This window comes from Manis javanica, chromosome 2 (assembly GCF_040802235.1).
Source record: "Manis javanica isolate MJ-LG chromosome 2, MJ_LKY, whole genome shotgun sequence".
Lineage (NCBI taxonomy): Eukaryota > Metazoa > Chordata > Mammalia > Pholidota > Manidae > Manis > Manis javanica.
This window is the reverse complement of record NC_133157.1, coordinates 226019042-226037940: the sequence shown is the minus strand read 5'-3', so window position 1 is coordinate 226037940 and position 18899 is coordinate 226019042. Positions and strand designations below refer to the sequence as shown.

Below are 18899 nucleotides of genomic sequence, written 5' to 3'. Positions count from 1 at the left end.
AGGCTGGGTGTAAGCACAGAGGTGACACAGCCCAGAGGGCACAGGGCTTGGGGTGGGCAGAGGAGGACTTGGAGCCAGGCTGAGGCAGAGACCTCAGGGGTCAGACGGCAGGGGTCTGCCTGGAGCTTACTGGGGAGCTGGGAGGGAGCCGAGGCCCGAGCAGAGGCGTCTGTAGCAGCAGGTCTGGGTTTGGGGAAGGTCACCAGAAGAGGGGAGGTGGAGGAATAATGAGGTGGGGTGCTGGTGTCCACAAACACATGGAGACCACCCATGGGGTGGCGGGGTTGGGGTGGGGCCTGTGGGTATCAGGGGGGTGGACCGAGTGGTTGGAAGGTGAGGCTGAGGGTGGGTGCATGGCTGAGCCCCGACTGTAGCAAACAGGGTCAGGGGAGTCCAGGGAGTTGGAGGCCAGAGGATGGCCGGCAGGAGAAAGCAGCCCATGAGTCCTGGAGGCCACCCTGCTGACCTCAGGCCCAGTGTTCACACGATCCCTCCCGGGAGCCGCCTCCCCTGCATGCTGGGCCTTGTCCCCCAGGAGGGCTGGCCAGTTCTGGAGGCAGGTCTAGGGTCTGAGACTGGCCCCTGACTAGGTCTTCCCTCCCACCTGCCTGGGCCCTCCCAGGGTCCCTAATGGAACCTCTCCATTCCCTACAGGGAACAGACACGACGAACCCTGGGTGAGTGAGTGCTGCACGACCAACAGGCACGATGAACGGCCACACCTCTCCTTCTGATGTCCTGGTCATCAATGGCACTGAGCCACCCACTGTCCCCAAAACCTTGAAGACCGTGTTGGGAGCCAGCACCCCTTCTGGGTCCCGAGCTGAGGCCACCTCATCCACCCAGCCCAAGAGCATTGCTGGGGTGCTTGTGGAGGCCTCAGGCCAGACCTGGAGTCTCTATGCTGCCATGAAGCAGGGCCTCCTGCCCACTGGCCTTGGGCTGGCTCTGCTGGAGGCCCAGGCAGCCACTGGGGGCCTTGTGGACCCCACCCAGGGCCAGCTGCTCCCCGTGTCCGAGGCCCTGCAGCAGGGCCTAGTGGGCCTGGAGGTGAGGGAGAAGCTGTTGTTTGCTGAGTGTGCAGTCACTGGGTACCCTGACCCCTACGGGTGTGGGAGGCTGGCTCTCTTCCAGGCCATCGGGAAGCAGGTTGTGGACAGGGCACGGGGGTGGAGCTGGCTGGAGGCCCAGCTGGCTACTGGGGGCCTGATAGACCCCGTCCAGGGTATGCGCATGGCCCCAGAGCTGGCCTGCCAGCAGGGCCTCCTGGACCAGGAGGTGTGGCAGGGCCTGGCAGAGCGCAGACCCAGTTCTGGCATTCCGGGCTTCATGGACCCCAACACACTAGAGCAGCTGCCCTACAGCGAGCTGCTGGGGAGGTGCGTGCGGGCCCCTGGCTCAGGGCTGGCCCTGCTGCCCCTCAAGACCACTTTCCGCACCCTGAGCGGGGCAGTGAGCTTGGCTGAGCTGCTGGAGGTAGGGATCCTAGGCGAGGGTACAGCCCAGGACCTGCGGGAGGGCAGGCTGGCTGTGGAGGATGTGAGCACGCGAGCCGAGGTGCGCCGCTATCTGCAGGGCACCGGTGGAATGGCTGGTGTCGTCCTGCTGCCCTCCAACCACAAGAAGAGCTTCTTCTGGGCCATCACTGAGCACCTGCTCCCCCTGGGCGCTGCTGTCCAGCTCCTGGAGGCTCAGGCTGCCACCTGCACACTGGTGGACCCAGCCACTGGCCGGCCACTGTGGCTGGATGAGGCAGTAAGGGCGGGCCTCGTTGGCCCAGAGCTCTACAGGCAGCTCCTGGTGGCAGAGCAGGCGGTGACTGGGTACCATGACCCCTTCAGTGGCACGCAGGTCCCCCTTTTCCAGGCTATGAAGAAGGGACTGGTGGACAGGCCTCTGGCACTGCGGCTTCTGGATGCCCAGCTGGCCACAGGCGGGCTAGTGTGTCCATCCCGCAGGCTCCGGCTGCCCCTGGAGGCCGCTCTGCATTTTGCCTGCCTGGACAAAGAGACAGAGCAGTGCCTCTCTCAGACCACTGGCTTCCTGGACCCCAGCACAGGGGAGAGCCTTGGTTATGGGCAGCTGCTGGCCCGCTGTGCCACTGACCCAGAGACAGGGCTGGCCTTCCTGCCCATCTCAGGTGGGGCCCTTGGAGAAGAGCCACAGGGGCCCCCGTTCATTGAGCACAGCACCCGGCGGGCCTTGAGTGCGGCCATGGCCACTGTCTCTGTGGGAAGGTTCCAGGGCCAGCCCATGTCTCTCTGGGAGCTGCTCTTCTCCGATGCCGTCCCAGTGGCACAAAGGGCGGCACTGGCCCAGCAGCACAAGGAGGGGGCCCTCTCAGTGGGAGAGCTGGCATCTGCGCTGACCACTATTCTTGAGCAGGCTGCAGCCACTGCCAGGACCACCTTTGCTGGGCTAAGGGTCCCTGTGACATCTGGAGAGTTGCTGAAAGCAGGAATCATTGACAAGGATGTGTATGAGCAGCTGGAGCGAGGAGAGACCACAGCCCAGGAAGTGGGCAGCCTGGACTCTGTGCGGAGGTACTTGCAGGGCACCAGTGGCATCGCTGGCCTGCTGCTGCCTGGCTCCCAGGAGCGGCTCAGCATCTATGACGCTGGTGGGAAGGGGCTTCTCAAGCCGGGCACAGCCCTCGTCCTCCTGGAGGCACAGGCAGCCACAGGCTTCATTATCGACCCAAAAGAAAACAAGAGATATTCTGTGGAGGAGGCGCTGAGGACTCTCGTCATCGGGCCCAATGTGTTCACCAAGCTGCTGTCGGCTGAGCGCGCCGTCACCGGCTACACCGACCCCTACACCGGAGAGCGGCTCTCCCTGTTCCAGGCCATGAAGAAGGACCTCATCGTGCGCGACCACGGCATCCGCCTGCTGGAGGCCCAGATCGCCACGGGCGGCATCATCGACCCCGTGCACAGCCACCGCCTGCCCGTGCACGTGGCCTACGAGCGTGGCTACTTCGACGAGGAGATGAGCTGCATCCTGGCGGACCCCGGCGATGACACCAAAGGCTTCTTCGACCCCAATACGCACGAGAACCTCACCTACCGGCAGCTGCTGGAGCGCTGTGTGGAGGACCCCGAGACGGGCCTGCGCCTCCTGCCACTCAACCCCACACAGCCCCAGCTGGTGGACAGTGCCACCCGGCAGGCCTTCCAGAGCCTGCTGCTGTCAGTGAAGTATGGGCGGTTCCAGGGGCAAAGGGTCTCTGCGTGGGAGCTGGTCAACTCGGAATACTTCAGCGAGGACCGGAGGAGGCAGCTCCTGCAGGACCACTGCCTGCACAGGGCCTCCCTGGAGCAAGTTGCACAGCTCCTAGAGAGAGACATGGAGAGGTGGGCGGACATCACACTGCCCACACTGAGGGGCCGAGTCACCGTCCACCAGCTCCTGGAGGCCCACATCATTGACCAGGAGCACCTGGACCAGGTGCTGGCAGGGGCACTCAGCCCTGAGGCCCTTCTGCGCAAGGACAGTGTCCGCAAGCACCTGAGCGGCCTGGGCGCTGTGGGTGGCGTGCTGCTGCAACCCTCCAGCCAGCGGCTCAGCCTCTACCAGGCCATGAAGCAGAAGCTGCTGGGGCCAGGAGTGGCCCTGGCCCTGCTGGAGGCCCAGGCAGCCACTGGAGCCATTATTGACCCCCATAGCCTGGAGACCCTGTCGGTGGACGAGGCTGTGTGCAGGCAGCTTGTGGGGCCAGAGCTCTATGGCAGGCTGAGGTGGGCCGAGGGTGCCGTCACTGGATTCAGGGACCCCTTCTCTGGGACATGTGTGTCCCTGTTTCAGGCCATGAAGAAGGGCCTTGTCCCTGTGGAGCAAGCCATCTGCCTCTTGGAGGCCCAGGTAGCCACTGGAGGGGTCATTGACCCCATAGGCCACCACCACCTCCCCATGCCCGTGGCCACCCAGCGTGGCTGCATTGACCAGGAGATGGAGACAGTCTTACTCAGCTCCTCTGAGACCTTCCCCACGCTGGACGGCCGGGGGCGCACCAGCTATGCCCACCTCATGGAGCAGTGTCTGAGGGAAGAGGCCTCTAGCCTTCATCTCCTGCCCCTTCTGGAAAGCTCTCCTGCCGTCCTCACAGATGAGCAAGTCCAGGAGACCCTGCAGGCCACACAAGGGACTGAGGATGGCACATCCCTCTGGGAGCTGCTGGGCTCCTGGCACTTCACCGAGCAACAGCGGAGGGGCTTCTTGGAGGACTTCAGGGTGGGGAAGACCCCTGTGCAGCAGCTGCGGGCGGCCGTGCAGAGGTGGGTGCGGGGTGCGGAGCTCCTGCTGCGGGCCCGCGTCACAGTGCCTGGCCCACGTGGTGAGCTTCCTGCCGTCCGGCTGCTGGATGCCGGCATCATCACCCAGGAGACCCTGGAAGCGCTGGCTCAAGGCACCTGCTCAACTGTGGATGTCGCTGAGCAGCCGATGGTGAAGGACTGCCTATGGGGCACAGGCTGTGTGGCTGGTGTGGTACTGCAGCCCTCAGGGGCCAAGGTGAGCATTGCCCAGGCTGTGAGGGATGGCCTCCTGCCTGTGGGCCTGGGGCACAGACTGCTGGAGGCCCAGGTCGGGTCTGGATTTCTTGTCGATCCTCTGACCAACCAGAGGCTGTCAGTGGAGGATGCAGTGAAGGCTGGCCTGGTGGGCGGGGCACTGACTGAGCAGCTCCAGAGGGCCGAGCAGGCAGTGACCGGGTATGCAGACCCTGACTCAGGGGTTTGCCTCTCACTGTGGCAGGCTATGGGGAAGGGGCTTGTGCCCTGGAGCGAGGGCCTCCCACTCCTGCAGGTGCAGCTGGCCACAGGGGGCATAGTGGACCCTGCCCATGGGGTGCACCTGCCCCAGGCAGCAGCCTGTAGGCTGGGCCTCTTGGATGAGCACACAGGCCGGGCACTGACTGCGACAGATGAGGACAACAAGTTCTTCTTTGATCCCAGTGCTCGGGAAAAGGTGACGTACCAGCAGCTCAAGGAGCAATGTGTCCTGGATGCCAGCACTGGCCTGTGGCTGTTACCACTCCCTGAGGATGTGGTGTTGGAGGCAGACAACCACACAGTGGTAGCCCTGAAGGCCATGAAGGTGCCTGTCTGTGCCGGGAGGTTCAGTGGTCTCGCTGTGTCTCTCTGGGACCTACTGCACTCAGAGTACATTGGCATTCACAAGCGGCAAGAGCTAGCAGCTCTCTGCCAGTCTGGAAGGGCCACAGCCCTGAAGTGGGTGGTCAGTGCTGTCACTGCCCTGGTTGAAGCCTCAGAGAGGCAGCCCTCAGAAACTGCCTTGAGAGGGGTCCGGAAGCAGGTGTCAGCCACTGACCTCTTCAGGTCCCAGCTGATCAACAAGACGACGCTGGATGAGCTGAATCAGGGCAGGAGGACTGTGAGGGAGGCGGCAGAGATGGACGGCATGAGGCAGGTCGTGGAAGGAGGCAACGTCATCGCTGGGGTCCTCATCCAGGGCACAAAGGAGAAGATGAGCATCTACCAGGCCATGTGGACGGGCGTCCTGCGACCGGGCACGGCGCTGGTGCTGCTGGAGGCGCAGGCGGCCACCGGCTTCGTCATCGACCCCGTGCGCAACCAGAGGCTGTCCGTGGAGGAGGCGGTGGCCGCGGGTGTGGTGGGCGGCGAGATCCGGGAGAAGCTGCTGTCGGCCGAGCGCGCCGTCACCGGATACACCGACCCCTACACCGGCGAGCGGCTCTCCCTGTTCCAGGCCATGAAGAAGGACCTCATTGTGTGGGACCATGGCATCCACCTGCTGGAGGCCCAGATCGCCACAGGCGGCATCATCGACCCCGTGCACAGCCACCGCCTGCCCGTGCACGTGGCCTATGAGCGTGGCTACTTCGATGAGGAGATGAGCCGCATCCTGGCGGACCCCGGCGACAACACCAGGGGCTTCTTCGACCCCAACACACACGAGAACCTCACCTACCGGCAGCTGCTGGAGCGCTGCGTGGAGGACCCCGAGACAGGCCTCTACATGCTGCAAATTGTAAAGAAAGGAGAAACCTACACATGTATTGATGAAGCCACAAGGCAAGTTCTGCAATCCAAAACTCTGGAAATGCATGTGGGAAGGTTTGCTGGTCAGATGGTCTCTTTCTGGGACCTGCTGTCCTCCGAATACTTCACAGAGGACAGGAAGCAGGAGCTTGTTCAGGAGATCAGAGCCCAGAATGTGAACACAGAGCAATTGGTGGCAATCATCAGAGCTACAGTTGAAGAGACAGAAAAGCAAAACGCGGTCATCAAGGTGGCAGGCATTGGCGGGGAGGTGACAGCTGCAGAGTTATTCAGCTCTGGAATCATTGATAAAAAGATGCTGGATACCCTGTGCAGAGAGAAAGGCAGAGGGCAGGACCTCGGAAGGCTGGAGCACGTGAAGGGCTATTTGGAAGGAAGGGGCTGCATCGCAGGGGTGACCACACCCTCCACACATGAGGCGATGAGCTTCTATGAGGCCAGTAGAAGAGGGCTGATCCCCATCGGGTTTGCAGCCCAGCTCCTAGAGGCACAGGCGGCCACAGGATTCATACTGGACCCTTGCACCCACCGGAGGTTTTCTGTGCACGAGGCTGTGGCTGCTGGACTGGTTGGGACAGAGTTGAAGGGGAGGCTCCTAGATGCTGAGAAGGCTGCCAAAGGTTACGTGGACCCGGCCACTGGAGACGCCCTCTCCCTGTTCCAGGCCATGAAACGGAAATTAGTCGACTGGGAGGAGGGGCTTAGACTGCTCGAGGTGCAGGTGGCCACGGGGGGCATTGTTGACCCCCTGCACCACGACCGGGTCCCGCTGGACACAGCCTACACACGTGGCTGTCTGGCCCAGGACATGAGTGCACTTGTATCGGATCATAAATGCATAAATAAAAGGTTTGTGGATCCCAACACCCAAGAGAAGGTCACATACCAGGAGCTACAGGAGAGGAGCACGCGGGCACCAGGGACAGGCTGGGCTCTGTTCCCTGTCGTCGGCAGAGGGAAGGACTGCACGTACATAGAAGAGGCGACAAGAAGAGCGCTTGAGGCTGAGTGGGTGGAAGTCACCAAGGGAAGGTACAAAGACCAAAAGCCGTCAGTGTGGGATCTTTTGAACACCAGATATGTGACAGAGGACAAGAAGCTTCAGATAGCAGGAAAGTACAGATCGGACTTCAGACATGCACTAGACCATGTGGCAAAAATTATTTCAGAAATAATCAATGAAAAGGAGAAGAATGAAAAACAATTATGGTTCAGAGGGATTCGAAGACAGATCACAGCCTCTGAGCTGTTACATTCAGATATCATCACCAAAAGGACACTAGAGGAACTGGAAAGAGGACATCGGTCACTGGAAGACCTTAAAAACACCAAAGAGCTTAAAAGCTACCTGGAGGGCACGAGCTGCATCGCGGGCGTGCTGGCGCCCGCCAAGGACGAGCCCGGGCGGCAGGAGAAGATGAGCGTCTACCAGGCCATGTGGAAGGGCGTCCTGCGGCCGGGCACGGCCCTGGTGCTGCTGGAGGCGCAGGCGGCCACCGGCTTCGTCATCGACCCCGTGCGCAACCAGAGGCTGTCCGTGGAGGAGGCGGTGGCCGCGGGCGTGGTGGGCGGCGAGATCCGGGAGAAGCTGCTGTCGGCCGAGCGCGCCGTCACCGGCTACACCGACCCCTACAGCGGCGAGCGGCTCTCCCTGTTCCAGGCCATGAAGAAGGACCTCATCGTGCGCGACCACGGCATCCGCCTGCTGGAGGCCCAGATCGCCACGGGCGGCATCATCGACCCCGTGCACAGCCACCGCCTGCCCGTGCACGTGGCCTACGAGCGCGGCTACTTCGACGAGGAGATGAGCCGCGTCCTGGCGGACCCCGGCGACGACACCAGGGGCTTCTTCGACCCCAGCACGCACGAGAACCTCACCTACCGGCAGCTGCTGGAGCGCTGCGTGGAGGACCCCGAGACGGGCCTCTACATGCTGCAGCTGGCCGGCCGGGACTCCGCCGTGCACCAGCTGAGCGAGGAGCTGCGCGGCGCCCTGCGTGACGCCCGCGTGACGCCGGGCTCGGGCGCCCTGCAGGGCCAGAGCCTCTCCGTCTGGGAGCTCCTCTTCCATCGGGAGGTTCCCGAGAGCCTGCGGCAGGACCTGCTGCTCAGGTACCAGGCGGGCACGCTGACCGCGCAGGGGGTGGCCGCCGCCCTCGCCTCGCTGCCGGCCCGGGCCGAGGACGGGGTCCCGCTCCCGGCCCCCCCGGACCCTCGGGGGGCCCTGAGTGCCGCCACCATGGAGGTCAAGGTGGGACGCCTGCGGGGGCCGGCGCAGCCCGTGTGGGACGTGCTGGCGTCCAGCTACGTGGGCGGCGCCACGCGGGAGCAGCTGCTGGCCCAGTTCGGCTCGGGGACGCTGGGCTTGCCCGCGCTGACCCGCCGGCTGACCGCCATCATCGAGGAGGCCGAGGCGGCCCACGGGTCCGAGCACGCACAGGGGCACGCCTCCTCCGACCCGCAGGAGCCCGACCCGCTCGGTCGTGGTGACGGCGACGCCCGGCCCTCTGCGGGCGGGGCCGACGCCCAGGCCGCCGGCCGCCTGCGGGAGCAGGCCCTGCGTGCCGCCACCATGGAGGTGCACGCCGGGCAGTTCCGGGGCCAGCGGGTCTCCGTGTGGGACGTCCTCTCCTCCTCCTACCTGAGCCAGGCCCGCCGGGATGAGCTCCTGGCCCAGCACGCGGCCGGCGCCCTGGCCCTGCCCGCCCTCGTCGCCACCCTCACCCAGGTCATCGAGGAGGCGGAGGAGCGGCTGAGCAAGCTGTCCTTCCGGGGCCTGAGGCGCCAGGTGTCGGCGTCCGAGCTGCGCACGTCCGGGATCCTGGGCCCCGAGACCCTGCGGGACCTGGCCCAGGGCACCAAGACCCCGCAGGAGGTGACGGAGATGGACTCGGTCAAGCGCTACCTGGAGGGCACGAGCTGCATCGCGGGCGTGCTGGCGCCCGCCAAGGACGAGCCCGGGCGGCAGGAGAAGATGAGCGTCTACCAGGCCATGTGGAAGGGCGTCCTGCGGCCGGGCACGGCCCTGGTGCTGCTGGAGGCGCAGGCGGCCACCGGCTTCGTCATCGACCCCGTGCGCAACCAGAGGCTGTCCGTGGAGGAGGCGGTGGCCGCGGGCGTGGTGGGCGGCGAGATCCGGGAGAAGCTGCTGTCGGCCGAGCGCGCCGTCACCGGCTACACCGACCCCTACAGCGGCGAGCGGCTCTCCCTGTTCCAGGCCATGAAGAAGGACCTCATCGTGCGCGACCACGGCATCCGCCTGCTGGAGGCCCAGATCGCCACGGGCGGCATCATCGACCCCGTGCACAGCCACCGCCTGCCCGTGCACGTGGCCTACGAGCGCGGCTACTTCGACGAGGAGATGAGCCGCGTCCTGGCGGACCCCGGCGACGACACCAGGGGCTTCTTCGACCCCAGCACGCACGAGAACCTCACCTACCGGCAGCTGCTGGAGCGCTGCGTGGAGGACCCCGAGACGGGCCTCTACATGCTGCAGCTGGCCGGCCGGGACTCCGCCGTGCACCAGCTGAGCGAGGAGCTGCGCGGCGCCCTGCGTGACGCCCGCGTGACGCCGGGCTCGGGCGCCCTGCAGGGCCAGAGCCTCTCCGTCTGGGAGCTCCTCTTCCATCGGGAGGTTCCCGAGAGCCTGCGGCAGGACCTGCTGCTCAGGTACCAGGCGGGCACGCTGACCGCGCAGGGGGTGGCCGCCGCCCTCGCCTCGCTGCCGGCCCGGGCCGAGGACGGGGTCCCGCTCCCGGCCCCCCCGGACCCTCGGGGGGCCCTGAGTGCCGCCACCATGGAGGTCAAGGTGGGACGCCTGCGGGGGCCGGCGCAGCCCGTGTGGGACGTGCTGGCGTCCAGCTACGTGGGCGGCGCCACGCGGGAGCAGCTGCTGGCCCAGTTCGGCTCGGGGACGCTGGGCTTGCCCGCGCTGACCCGCCGGCTGACCGCCATCATCGAGGAGGCCGAGGCGGCCCACGGGTCCGAGCACGCACAGGGGCACGCCTCCTCCGACCCGCAGGAGCCCGACCCGCTCGGTCGTGGTGACGGCGACGCCCGGCCCTCTGCGGGCGGGGCCGACGCCCAGGCCGCCGGCCGCCTGCGGGAGCAGGCCCTGCGTGCCGCCACCATGGAGGTGCACGCCGGGCAGTTCCGGGGCCAGCGGGTCTCCGTGTGGGACGTCCTCTCCTCCTCCTACCTGAGCCAGGCCCGCCGGGATGAGCTCCTGGCCCAGCACGCGGCCGGCGCCCTGGCCCTGCCCGCCCTCGTCGCCACCCTCACCCAGGTCATCGAGGAGGCGGAGGAGCGGCTGAGCAAGCTGTCCTTCCGGGGCCTGAGGCGCCAGGTGTCGGCGTCCGAGCTGCGCACGTCCGGGATCCTGGGCCCCGAGACCCTGCGGGACCTGGCCCAGGGCACCAAGACCCCGCAGGAGGTGACGGAGATGGACTCGGTCAAGCGCTACCTGGAGGGCACGAGCTGCATCGCGGGCGTGCTGGCGCCCGCCAAGGACGAGCCCGGGCGGCAGGAGAAGATGAGCGTCTACCAGGCCATGTGGAAGGGCGTCCTGCGGCCGGGCACGGCCCTGGTGCTGCTGGAGGCGCAGGCGGCCACCGGCTTCGTCATCGACCCCGTGCGCAACCAGAGGCTGTCCGTGGAGGAGGCGGTGGCCGCGGGCGTGGTGGGCGGCGAGATCCGGGAGAAGCTGCTGTCGGCCGAGCGCGCCGTCACCGGCTACACCGACCCCTACAGCGGCGAGCGGCTCTCCCTGTTCCAGGCCATGAAGAAGGACCTCATCGTGCGCGACCACGGCATCCGCCTGCTGGAGGCCCAGATCGCCACGGGCGGCATCATCGACCCCGTGCACAGCCACCGCCTGCCCGTGCACGTGGCCTACGAGCGCGGCTACTTCGACGAGGAGATGAGCCGCGTCCTGGCGGACCCCGGCGACGACACCAGGGGCTTCTTCGACCCCAGCACGCACGAGAACCTCACCTACCGGCAGCTGCTGGAGCGCTGCGTGGAGGACCCCGAGACGGGCCTCTACATGCTGCAGCTGGCCGGCCGGGACTCCGCCGTGCACCAGCTGAGCGAGGAGCTGCGCGGCGCCCTGCGTGACGCCCGCGTGACGCCGGGCTCGGGCGCCCTGCAGGGCCAGAGCCTCTCCGTCTGGGAGCTCCTCTTCCATCGGGAGGTTCCCGAGAGCCTGCGGCAGGACCTGCTGCTCAGGTACCAGGCGGGCACGCTGACCGCGCAGGGGGTGGCCGCCGCCCTCGCCTCGCTGCCGGCCCGGGCCGAGGACGGGGTCCCGCTCCCGGCCCCCCCGGACCCTCGGGGGGCCCTGAGTGCCGCCACCATGGAGGTCAAGGTGGGACGCCTGCGGGGGCCGGCGCAGCCCGTGTGGGACGTGCTGGCGTCCAGCTACGTGGGCGGCGCCACGCGGGAGCAGCTGCTGGCCCAGTTCGGCTCGGGGACGCTGGGCTTGCCCGCGCTGACCCGCCGGCTGACCGCCATCATCGAGGAGGCCGAGGCGGCCCACGGGTCCGAGCACGCACAGGGGCACGCCTCCTCCGACCCGCAGGAGCCCGACCCGCTCGGTCGTGGTGACGGCGACGCCCGGCCCTCTGCGGGCGGGGCCGACGCCCAGGCCGCCGGCCGCCTGCGGGAGCAGGCCCTGCGTGCCGCCACCATGGAGGTGCACGCCGGGCAGTTCCGGGGCCAGCGGGTCTCCGTGTGGGACGTCCTCTCCTCCTCCTACCTGAGCCAGGCCCGCCGGGATGAGCTCCTGGCCCAGCACGCGGCCGGCGCCCTGGCCCTGCCCGCCCTCGTCGCCACCCTCACCCAGGTCATCGAGGAGGCGGAGGAGCGGCTGAGCAAGCTGTCCTTCCGGGGCCTGAGGCGCCAGGTGTCGGCGTCCGAGCTGCGCACGTCCGGGATCCTGGGCCCCGAGACCCTGCGGGACCTGGCCCAGGGCACCAAGACCCCGCAGGAGGTGACGGAGATGGACTCGGTCAAGCGCTACCTGGAGGGCACGAGCTGCATCGCGGGCGTGCTGGCGCCCGCCAAGGACGAGCCCGGGCGGCAGGAGAAGATGAGCGTCTACCAGGCCATGTGGAAGGGCGTCCTGCGGCCGGGCACGGCCCTGGTGCTGCTGGAGGCGCAGGCGGCCACCGGCTTCGTCATCGACCCCGTGCGCAACCAGAGGCTGTCCGTGGAGGAGGCGGTGGCCGCGGGCGTGGTGGGCGGCGAGATCCGGGAGAAGCTGCTGTCGGCCGAGCGCGCCGTCACCGGCTACACCGACCCCTACAGCGGCGAGCGGCTCTCCCTGTTCCAGGCCATGAAGAAGGACCTCATCGTGCGCGACCACGGCATCCGCCTGCTGGAGGCCCAGATCGCCACGGGCGGCATCATCGACCCCGTGCACAGCCACCGCCTGCCCGTGCACGTGGCCTACGAGCGCGGCTACTTCGACGAGGAGATGAGCCGCGTCCTGGCGGACCCCGGCGACGACACCAGGGGCTTCTTCGACCCCAGCACGCACGAGAACCTCACCTACCGGCAGCTGCTGGAGCGCTGCGTGGAGGACCCCGAGACGGGCCTCTACATGCTGCAGCTGGCCGGCCGGGACTCCGCCGTGCACCAGCTGAGCGAGGAGCTGCGCGGCGCCCTGCGTGACGCCCGCGTGACGCCGGGCTCGGGCGCCCTGCAGGGCCAGAGCCTCTCCGTCTGGGAGCTCCTCTTCCATCGGGAGGTTCCCGAGAGCCTGCGGCAGGACCTGCTGCTCAGGTACCAGGCGGGCACGCTGACCGCGCAGGGGGTGGCCGCCGCCCTCGCCTCGCTGCCGGCCCGGGCCGAGGACGGGGTCCCGCTCCCGGCCCCCCCGGACCCTCGGGGGGCCCTGAGTGCCGCCACCATGGAGGTCAAGGTGGGACGCCTGCGGGGGCCGGCGCAGCCCGTGTGGGACGTGCTGGCGTCCAGCTACGTGGGCGGCGCCACGCGGGAGCAGCTGCTGGCCCAGTTCGGCTCGGGGACGCTGGGCTTGCCCGCGCTGACCCGCCGGCTGACCGCCATCATCGAGGAGGCCGAGGCGGCCCACGGGTCCGAGCACGCACAGGGGCACGCCTCCTCCGACCCGCAGGAGCCCGACCCGCTCGGTCGTGGTGACGGCGACGCCCGGCCCTCTGCGGGCGGGGCCGACGCCCAGGCCGCCGGCCGCCTGCGGGAGCAGGCCCTGCGTGCCGCCACCATGGAGGTGCACGCCGGGCAGTTCCGGGGCCAGCGGGTCTCCGTGTGGGACGTCCTCTCCTCCTCCTACCTGAGCCAGGCCCGCCGGGATGAGCTCCTGGCCCAGCACGCGGCCGGCGCCCTGGCCCTGCCCGCCCTCGTCGCCACCCTCACCCAGGTCATCGAGGAGGCGGAGGAGCGGCTGAGCAAGCTGTCCTTCCGGGGCCTGAGGCGCCAGGTGTCGGCGTCCGAGCTGCGCACGTCCGGGATCCTGGGCCCCGAGACCCTGCGGGACCTGGCCCAGGGCACCAAGACCCCGCAGGAGGTGACGGAGATGGACTCGGTCAAGCGCTACCTGGAGGGCACGAGCTGCATCGCGGGCGTGCTGGCGCCCGCCAAGGACGAGCCCGGGCGGCAGGAGAAGATGAGCGTCTACCAGGCCATGTGGAAGGGCGTCCTGCGGCCGGGCACGGCCCTGGTGCTGCTGGAGGCGCAGGCGGCCACCGGCTTCGTCATCGACCCCGTGCGCAACCAGAGGCTGTCCGTGGAGGAGGCGGTGGCCGCGGGCGTGGTGGGCGGCGAGATCCGGGAGAAGCTGCTGTCGGCCGAGCGCGCCGTCACCGGCTACACCGACCCCTACAGCGGCGAGCGGCTCTCCCTGTTCCAGGCCATGAAGAAGGACCTCATCGTGCGCGACCACGGCATCCGCCTGCTGGAGGCCCAGATCGCCACGGGCGGCATCATCGACCCCGTGCACAGCCACCGCCTGCCCGTGCACGTGGCCTACGAGCGCGGCTACTTCGACGAGGAGATGAGCCGCGTCCTGGCGGACCCCGGCGACGACACCAGGGGCTTCTTCGACCCCAGCACGCACGAGAACCTCACCTACCGGCAGCTGCTGGAGCGCTGCGTGGAGGACCCCGAGACGGGCCTCTACATGCTGCAGCTGGCCGGCCGGGACTCCGCCGTGCACCAGCTGAGCGAGGAGCTGCGCGGCGCCCTGCGTGACGCCCGCGTGACGCCGGGCTCGGGCGCCCTGCAGGGCCAGAGCCTCTCCGTCTGGGAGCTCCTCTTCCATCGGGAGGTTCCCGAGAGCCTGCGGCAGGACCTGCTGCTCAGGTACCAGGCGGGCACGCTGACCGCGCAGGGGGTGGCCGCCGCCCTCGCCTCGCTGCCGGCCCGGGCCGAGGACGGGGTCCCGCTCCCGGCCCCCCCGGACCCTCGGGGGGCCCTGAGTGCCGCCACCATGGAGGTCAAGGTGGGACGCCTGCGGGGGCCGGCGCAGCCCGTGTGGGACGTGCTGGCGTCCAGCTACGTGGGCGGCGCCACGCGGGAGCAGCTGCTGGCCCAGTTCGGCTCGGGGACGCTGGGCTTGCCCGCGCTGACCCGCCGGCTGACCGCCATCATCGAGGAGGCCGAGGCGGCCCACGGGTCCGAGCACGCACAGGGGCACGCCTCCTCCGACCCGCAGGAGCCCGACCCGCTCGGTCGTGGTGACGGCGACGCCCGGCCCTCTGCGGGCGGGGCCGACGCCCAGGCCGCCGGCCGCCTGCGGGAGCAGGCCCTGCGTGCCGCCACCATGGAGGTGCACGCCGGGCAGTTCCGGGGCCAGCGGGTCTCCGTGTGGGACGTCCTCTCCTCCTCCTACCTGAGCCAGGCCCGCCGGGATGAGCTCCTGGCCCAGCACGCGGCCGGCGCCCTGGCCCTGCCCGCCCTCGTCGCCACCCTCACCCAGGTCATCGAGGAGGCGGAGGAGCGGCTGAGCAAGCTGTCCTTCCGGGGCCTGAGGCGCCAGGTGTCGGCGTCCGAGCTGCGCACGTCCGGGATCCTGGGCCCCGAGACCCTGCGGGACCTGGCCCAGGGCACCAAGACCCCGCAGGAGGTGACGGAGATGGACTCGGTCAAGCGCTACCTGGAGGGCACGAGCTGCATCGCGGGCGTGCTGGCGCCCGCCAAGGACGAGCCCGGGCGGCAGGAGAAGATGAGCGTCTACCAGGCCATGTGGAAGGGCGTCCTGCGGCCGGGCACGGCCCTGGTGCTGCTGGAGGCGCAGGCGGCCACCGGCTTCGTCATCGACCCCGTGCGCAACCAGAGGCTGTCCGTGGAGGAGGCGGTGGCCGCGGGCGTGGTGGGCGGCGAGATCCGGGAGAAGCTGCTGTCGGCCGAGCGCGCCGTCACCGGCTACACCGACCCCTACAGCGGCGAGCGGCTCTCCCTGTTCCAGGCCATGAAGAAGGACCTCATCGTGCGCGACCACGGCATCCGCCTGCTGGAGGCCCAGATCGCCACGGGCGGCATCATCGACCCCGTGCACAGCCACCGCCTGCCCGTGCACGTGGCCTACGAGCGCGGCTACTTCGACGAGGAGATGAGCCGCGTCCTGGCGGACCCCGGCGACGACACCAGGGGCTTCTTCGACCCCAGCACGCACGAGAACCTCACCTACCGGCAGCTGCTGGAGCGCTGCGTGGAGGACCCCGAGACGGGCCTCTACATGCTGCAGCTGGCCGGCCGGGACTCCGCCGTGCACCAGCTGAGCGAGGAGCTGCGCGGCGCCCTGCGTGACGCCCGCGTGACGCCGGGCTCGGGCGCCCTGCAGGGCCAGAGCCTCTCCGTCTGGGAGCTCCTCTTCCATCGGGAGGTTCCCGAGAGCCTGCGGCAGGACCTGCTGCTCAGGTACCAGGCGGGCACGCTGACCGCGCAGGGGGTGGCCGCCGCCCTCGCCTCGCTGCCGGCCCGGGCCGAGGACGGGGTCCCGCTCCCGGCCCCCCCGGACCCTCGGGGGGCCCTGAGTGCCGCCACCATGGAGGTCAAGGTGGGACGCCTGCGGGGGCCGGCGCAGCCCGTGTGGGACGTGCTGGCGTCCAGCTACGTGGGCGGCGCCACGCGGGAGCAGCTGCTGGCCCAGTTCGGCTCGGGGACGCTGGGCTTGCCCGCGCTGACCCGCCGGCTGACCGCCATCATCGAGGAGGCCGAGGCGGCCCACGGGTCCGAGCACGCACAGGGGCACGCCTCCTCCGACCCGCAGGAGCCCGACCCGCTCGGTCGTGGTGACGGCGACGCCCGGCCCTCTGCGGGCGGGGCCGACGCCCAGGCCGCCGGCCGCCTGCGGGAGCAGGCCCTGCGTGCCGCCACCATGGAGGTGCACGCCGGGCAGTTCCGGGGCCAGCGGGTCTCCGTGTGGGACGTCCTCTCCTCCTCCTACCTGAGCCAGGCCCGCCGGGATGAGCTCCTGGCCCAGCACGCGGCCGGCGCCCTGGCCCTGCCCGCCCTCGTCGCCACCCTCACCCAGGTCATCGAGGAGGCGGAGGAGCGGCTGAGCAAACTGTCCTTCCGGGGCCTGAGGCGCCAGGTGTCGGCGTCCGAGCTGCGCACGTCCGGGATCCTGGGCCCCGAGACCCTGCGGGACCTGGCCCAGGGCACCAAGACCCCGCAGGAGGTGACGGAGATGGACTCGGTCAAGCGCTACCTGGAGGGCACGAGCTGCATCGCGGGCGTGCTGGCGCCCGCCAAGGACGAGCCCGGGCGGCAGGAGAAGATGAGCGTCTACCAGGCCATGTGGAAGGGCGTCCTGCGGCCGGGCACGGCCCTGGTGCTGCTGGAGGCGCAGGCGGCCACCGGCTTCGTCATCGACCCCGTGCGCAACCAGAGGCTGTCCGTGGAGGAGGCGGTGGCCGCGGGCGTGGTGGGCGGCGAGATCCGGGAGAAGCTGCTGTCGGCCGAGCGCGCCGTCACCGGCTACACCGACCCCTACAGCGGCGAGCGGCTCTCCCTGTTCCAGGCCATGAAGAAGGACCTCATCGTGCGCGACCACGGCATCCGCCTGCTGGAGGCCCAGATCGCCACGGGCGGCATCATCGACCCCGTGCACAGCCACCGCCTGCCCGTGCACGTGGCCTACGAGCGCGGCTACTTCGACGAGGAGATGAGCCGCGTCCTGGCGGACCCCGGCGACGACACCAGGGGCTTCTTCGACCCCAGCACGCACGAGAACCTCACCTACCGGCAGCTGCTGGAGCGCTGCGTGGAGGACCCCGAGACTGGTCTCCTCTTTCTCACTGTGTGTTTTGATTGAATGGTGAATGTCTGGGCAGAGGAAATGCCAGGCAAAATCCGTCTAAAAATCGGTATATGTGAAAGTCAGGAATAAAGTTTTCAAAACCCATTTTTCGCTTACTAAATCGAGGGCCATGTTTCTACTGTTTTCTGGAAGCAGTGAAGAAAGCAACCAAGCCACCCTTTCCCGTTAAACTGAATATTTCAGATAGGCCTTCTGTGGCCCAGCTAATTTCCCATTGACATGGAGATGAACTTGTTTTCACTTCTGAGGATATGAAAATTTACCATAGCTGAGAGAGTTAATCTGAAAATGTTATAGATTTACCTACCTACCACGTCTCCAGAAATCTCACTTACAATCTACTCATTCCCCTTCTTCTGCAGTGGTTCCTAGGGAAGAAAAGTGGAGCACTGTGACCAGACTAATGACATAACAATAGGAACGGCAATAAAATCATGATAATCATCAAGGTGGAGGATTCAGGCAGGTTCCGTGTCTTACGCAGAGTAAGTCCATAGCTTGTCCATTTCATAGGGAGGCAGTAGCTGAGGGTTCAGAGCAATCATCACGCGGCAGCTGTAGCCAGGGAGCGCATTCAGGCTGCAAGGACATTAGGAGAAAATAACCCTAACAGTAGTAAGATACATGGTTTAATGGCACCAGCATATGCAAGTCTTGTCCATCAGGTAGGATACATGCAGAAGAGGGGTCCTGTGATAGGACAGTGGCAGGAATGGAATCTCGTCCTGGTCTAGTGACCAGACTTTCACCCCCCTCCCTGTGGGAGTTACAGATGGGTCAGTATATAGGGGTATGGGAGGTGCATGTACTGGTCATAAAGATAAAACAAAACTTCCCCGTAAGGTGCTCTTATCTCCTGGACATATTGGATACACTACGGTGACGTTTGGGGGCCATTCAGCTGTTATTCCAGGAATACACAGGAAGCCATCTTCCAGGCCTTTCCCCCAAGATGCCAGAAGGCCAGCCATTGCTGGTCCCTGTGTCAAAATGTCCAGGGCCAGGTCCATTCAACAGTGTCTCCAGGGCTTAATGCAGTAGGGGCTGGCAGCAGGGTGTTGTTCTGCTGGCCATATCCTGGCTTCAATAACTTTGGTTTGGAAGTACAACTGTATAGGAGAGACATCAAGGTGTGTGAGCATATCCACAGCGCTCAAGGCTCCTTTACTTGGCTGCTACATTCAAACACTGCAGCACTGTCCATAAATGAACTGACCAACCACGTAGACTATTGGTGTCTGACTTCAGGCCAGATTTCAACAAACCATTGGACCTCTCTATCATGCCTGCCCCAGTAAGATTATATGGTACATAAAATTTCCACTTTGTTCCTAATTGCTGCACCCTTCTTGTAACGCATGGCCAGTAAAGTGGGAGCCTTGATCACCCTTAATCACCTGCGACCGGCCATAGGCTGCAAAGAGATGCTCCAGGCCCCTCTGGGTGGTTTCCTGATCTGTGCAACGTGCAGGAAAAGCAACCAATAGTCCAGTAGCTGTGTCCACACAAGTCACGGCATACTGATATCCTTCTGATATGGGCAGAGGCCAAATATA

General features: G+C 67.0%; 1 protein-coding gene across 2 annotated transcripts in view; it reads left to right on the top strand.

The window, feature by feature from the left end:
• EPPK1 (epiplakin 1) overlaps window positions 1–17427 on the top strand; it is a 29142-nt gene extending 11715 nt beyond the window's left edge. For both annotated transcript variants that reach the window (XM_073230321.1, XM_037023321.2), the window contains exon 2: window positions 655–17427. In XM_073230321.1, coding sequence (XP_073086422.1) covers window positions 709–17337 — 16629 coding nt within the window. In that variant the 5' untranslated portion in view covers window positions 655–708 and the 3' untranslated portion in view covers window positions 17338–17427. The remainder of the gene's footprint in view (window positions 1–654) is intronic.
• The last annotated feature ends 1472 nt before the right edge of the window (window positions 17428–18899 follow it).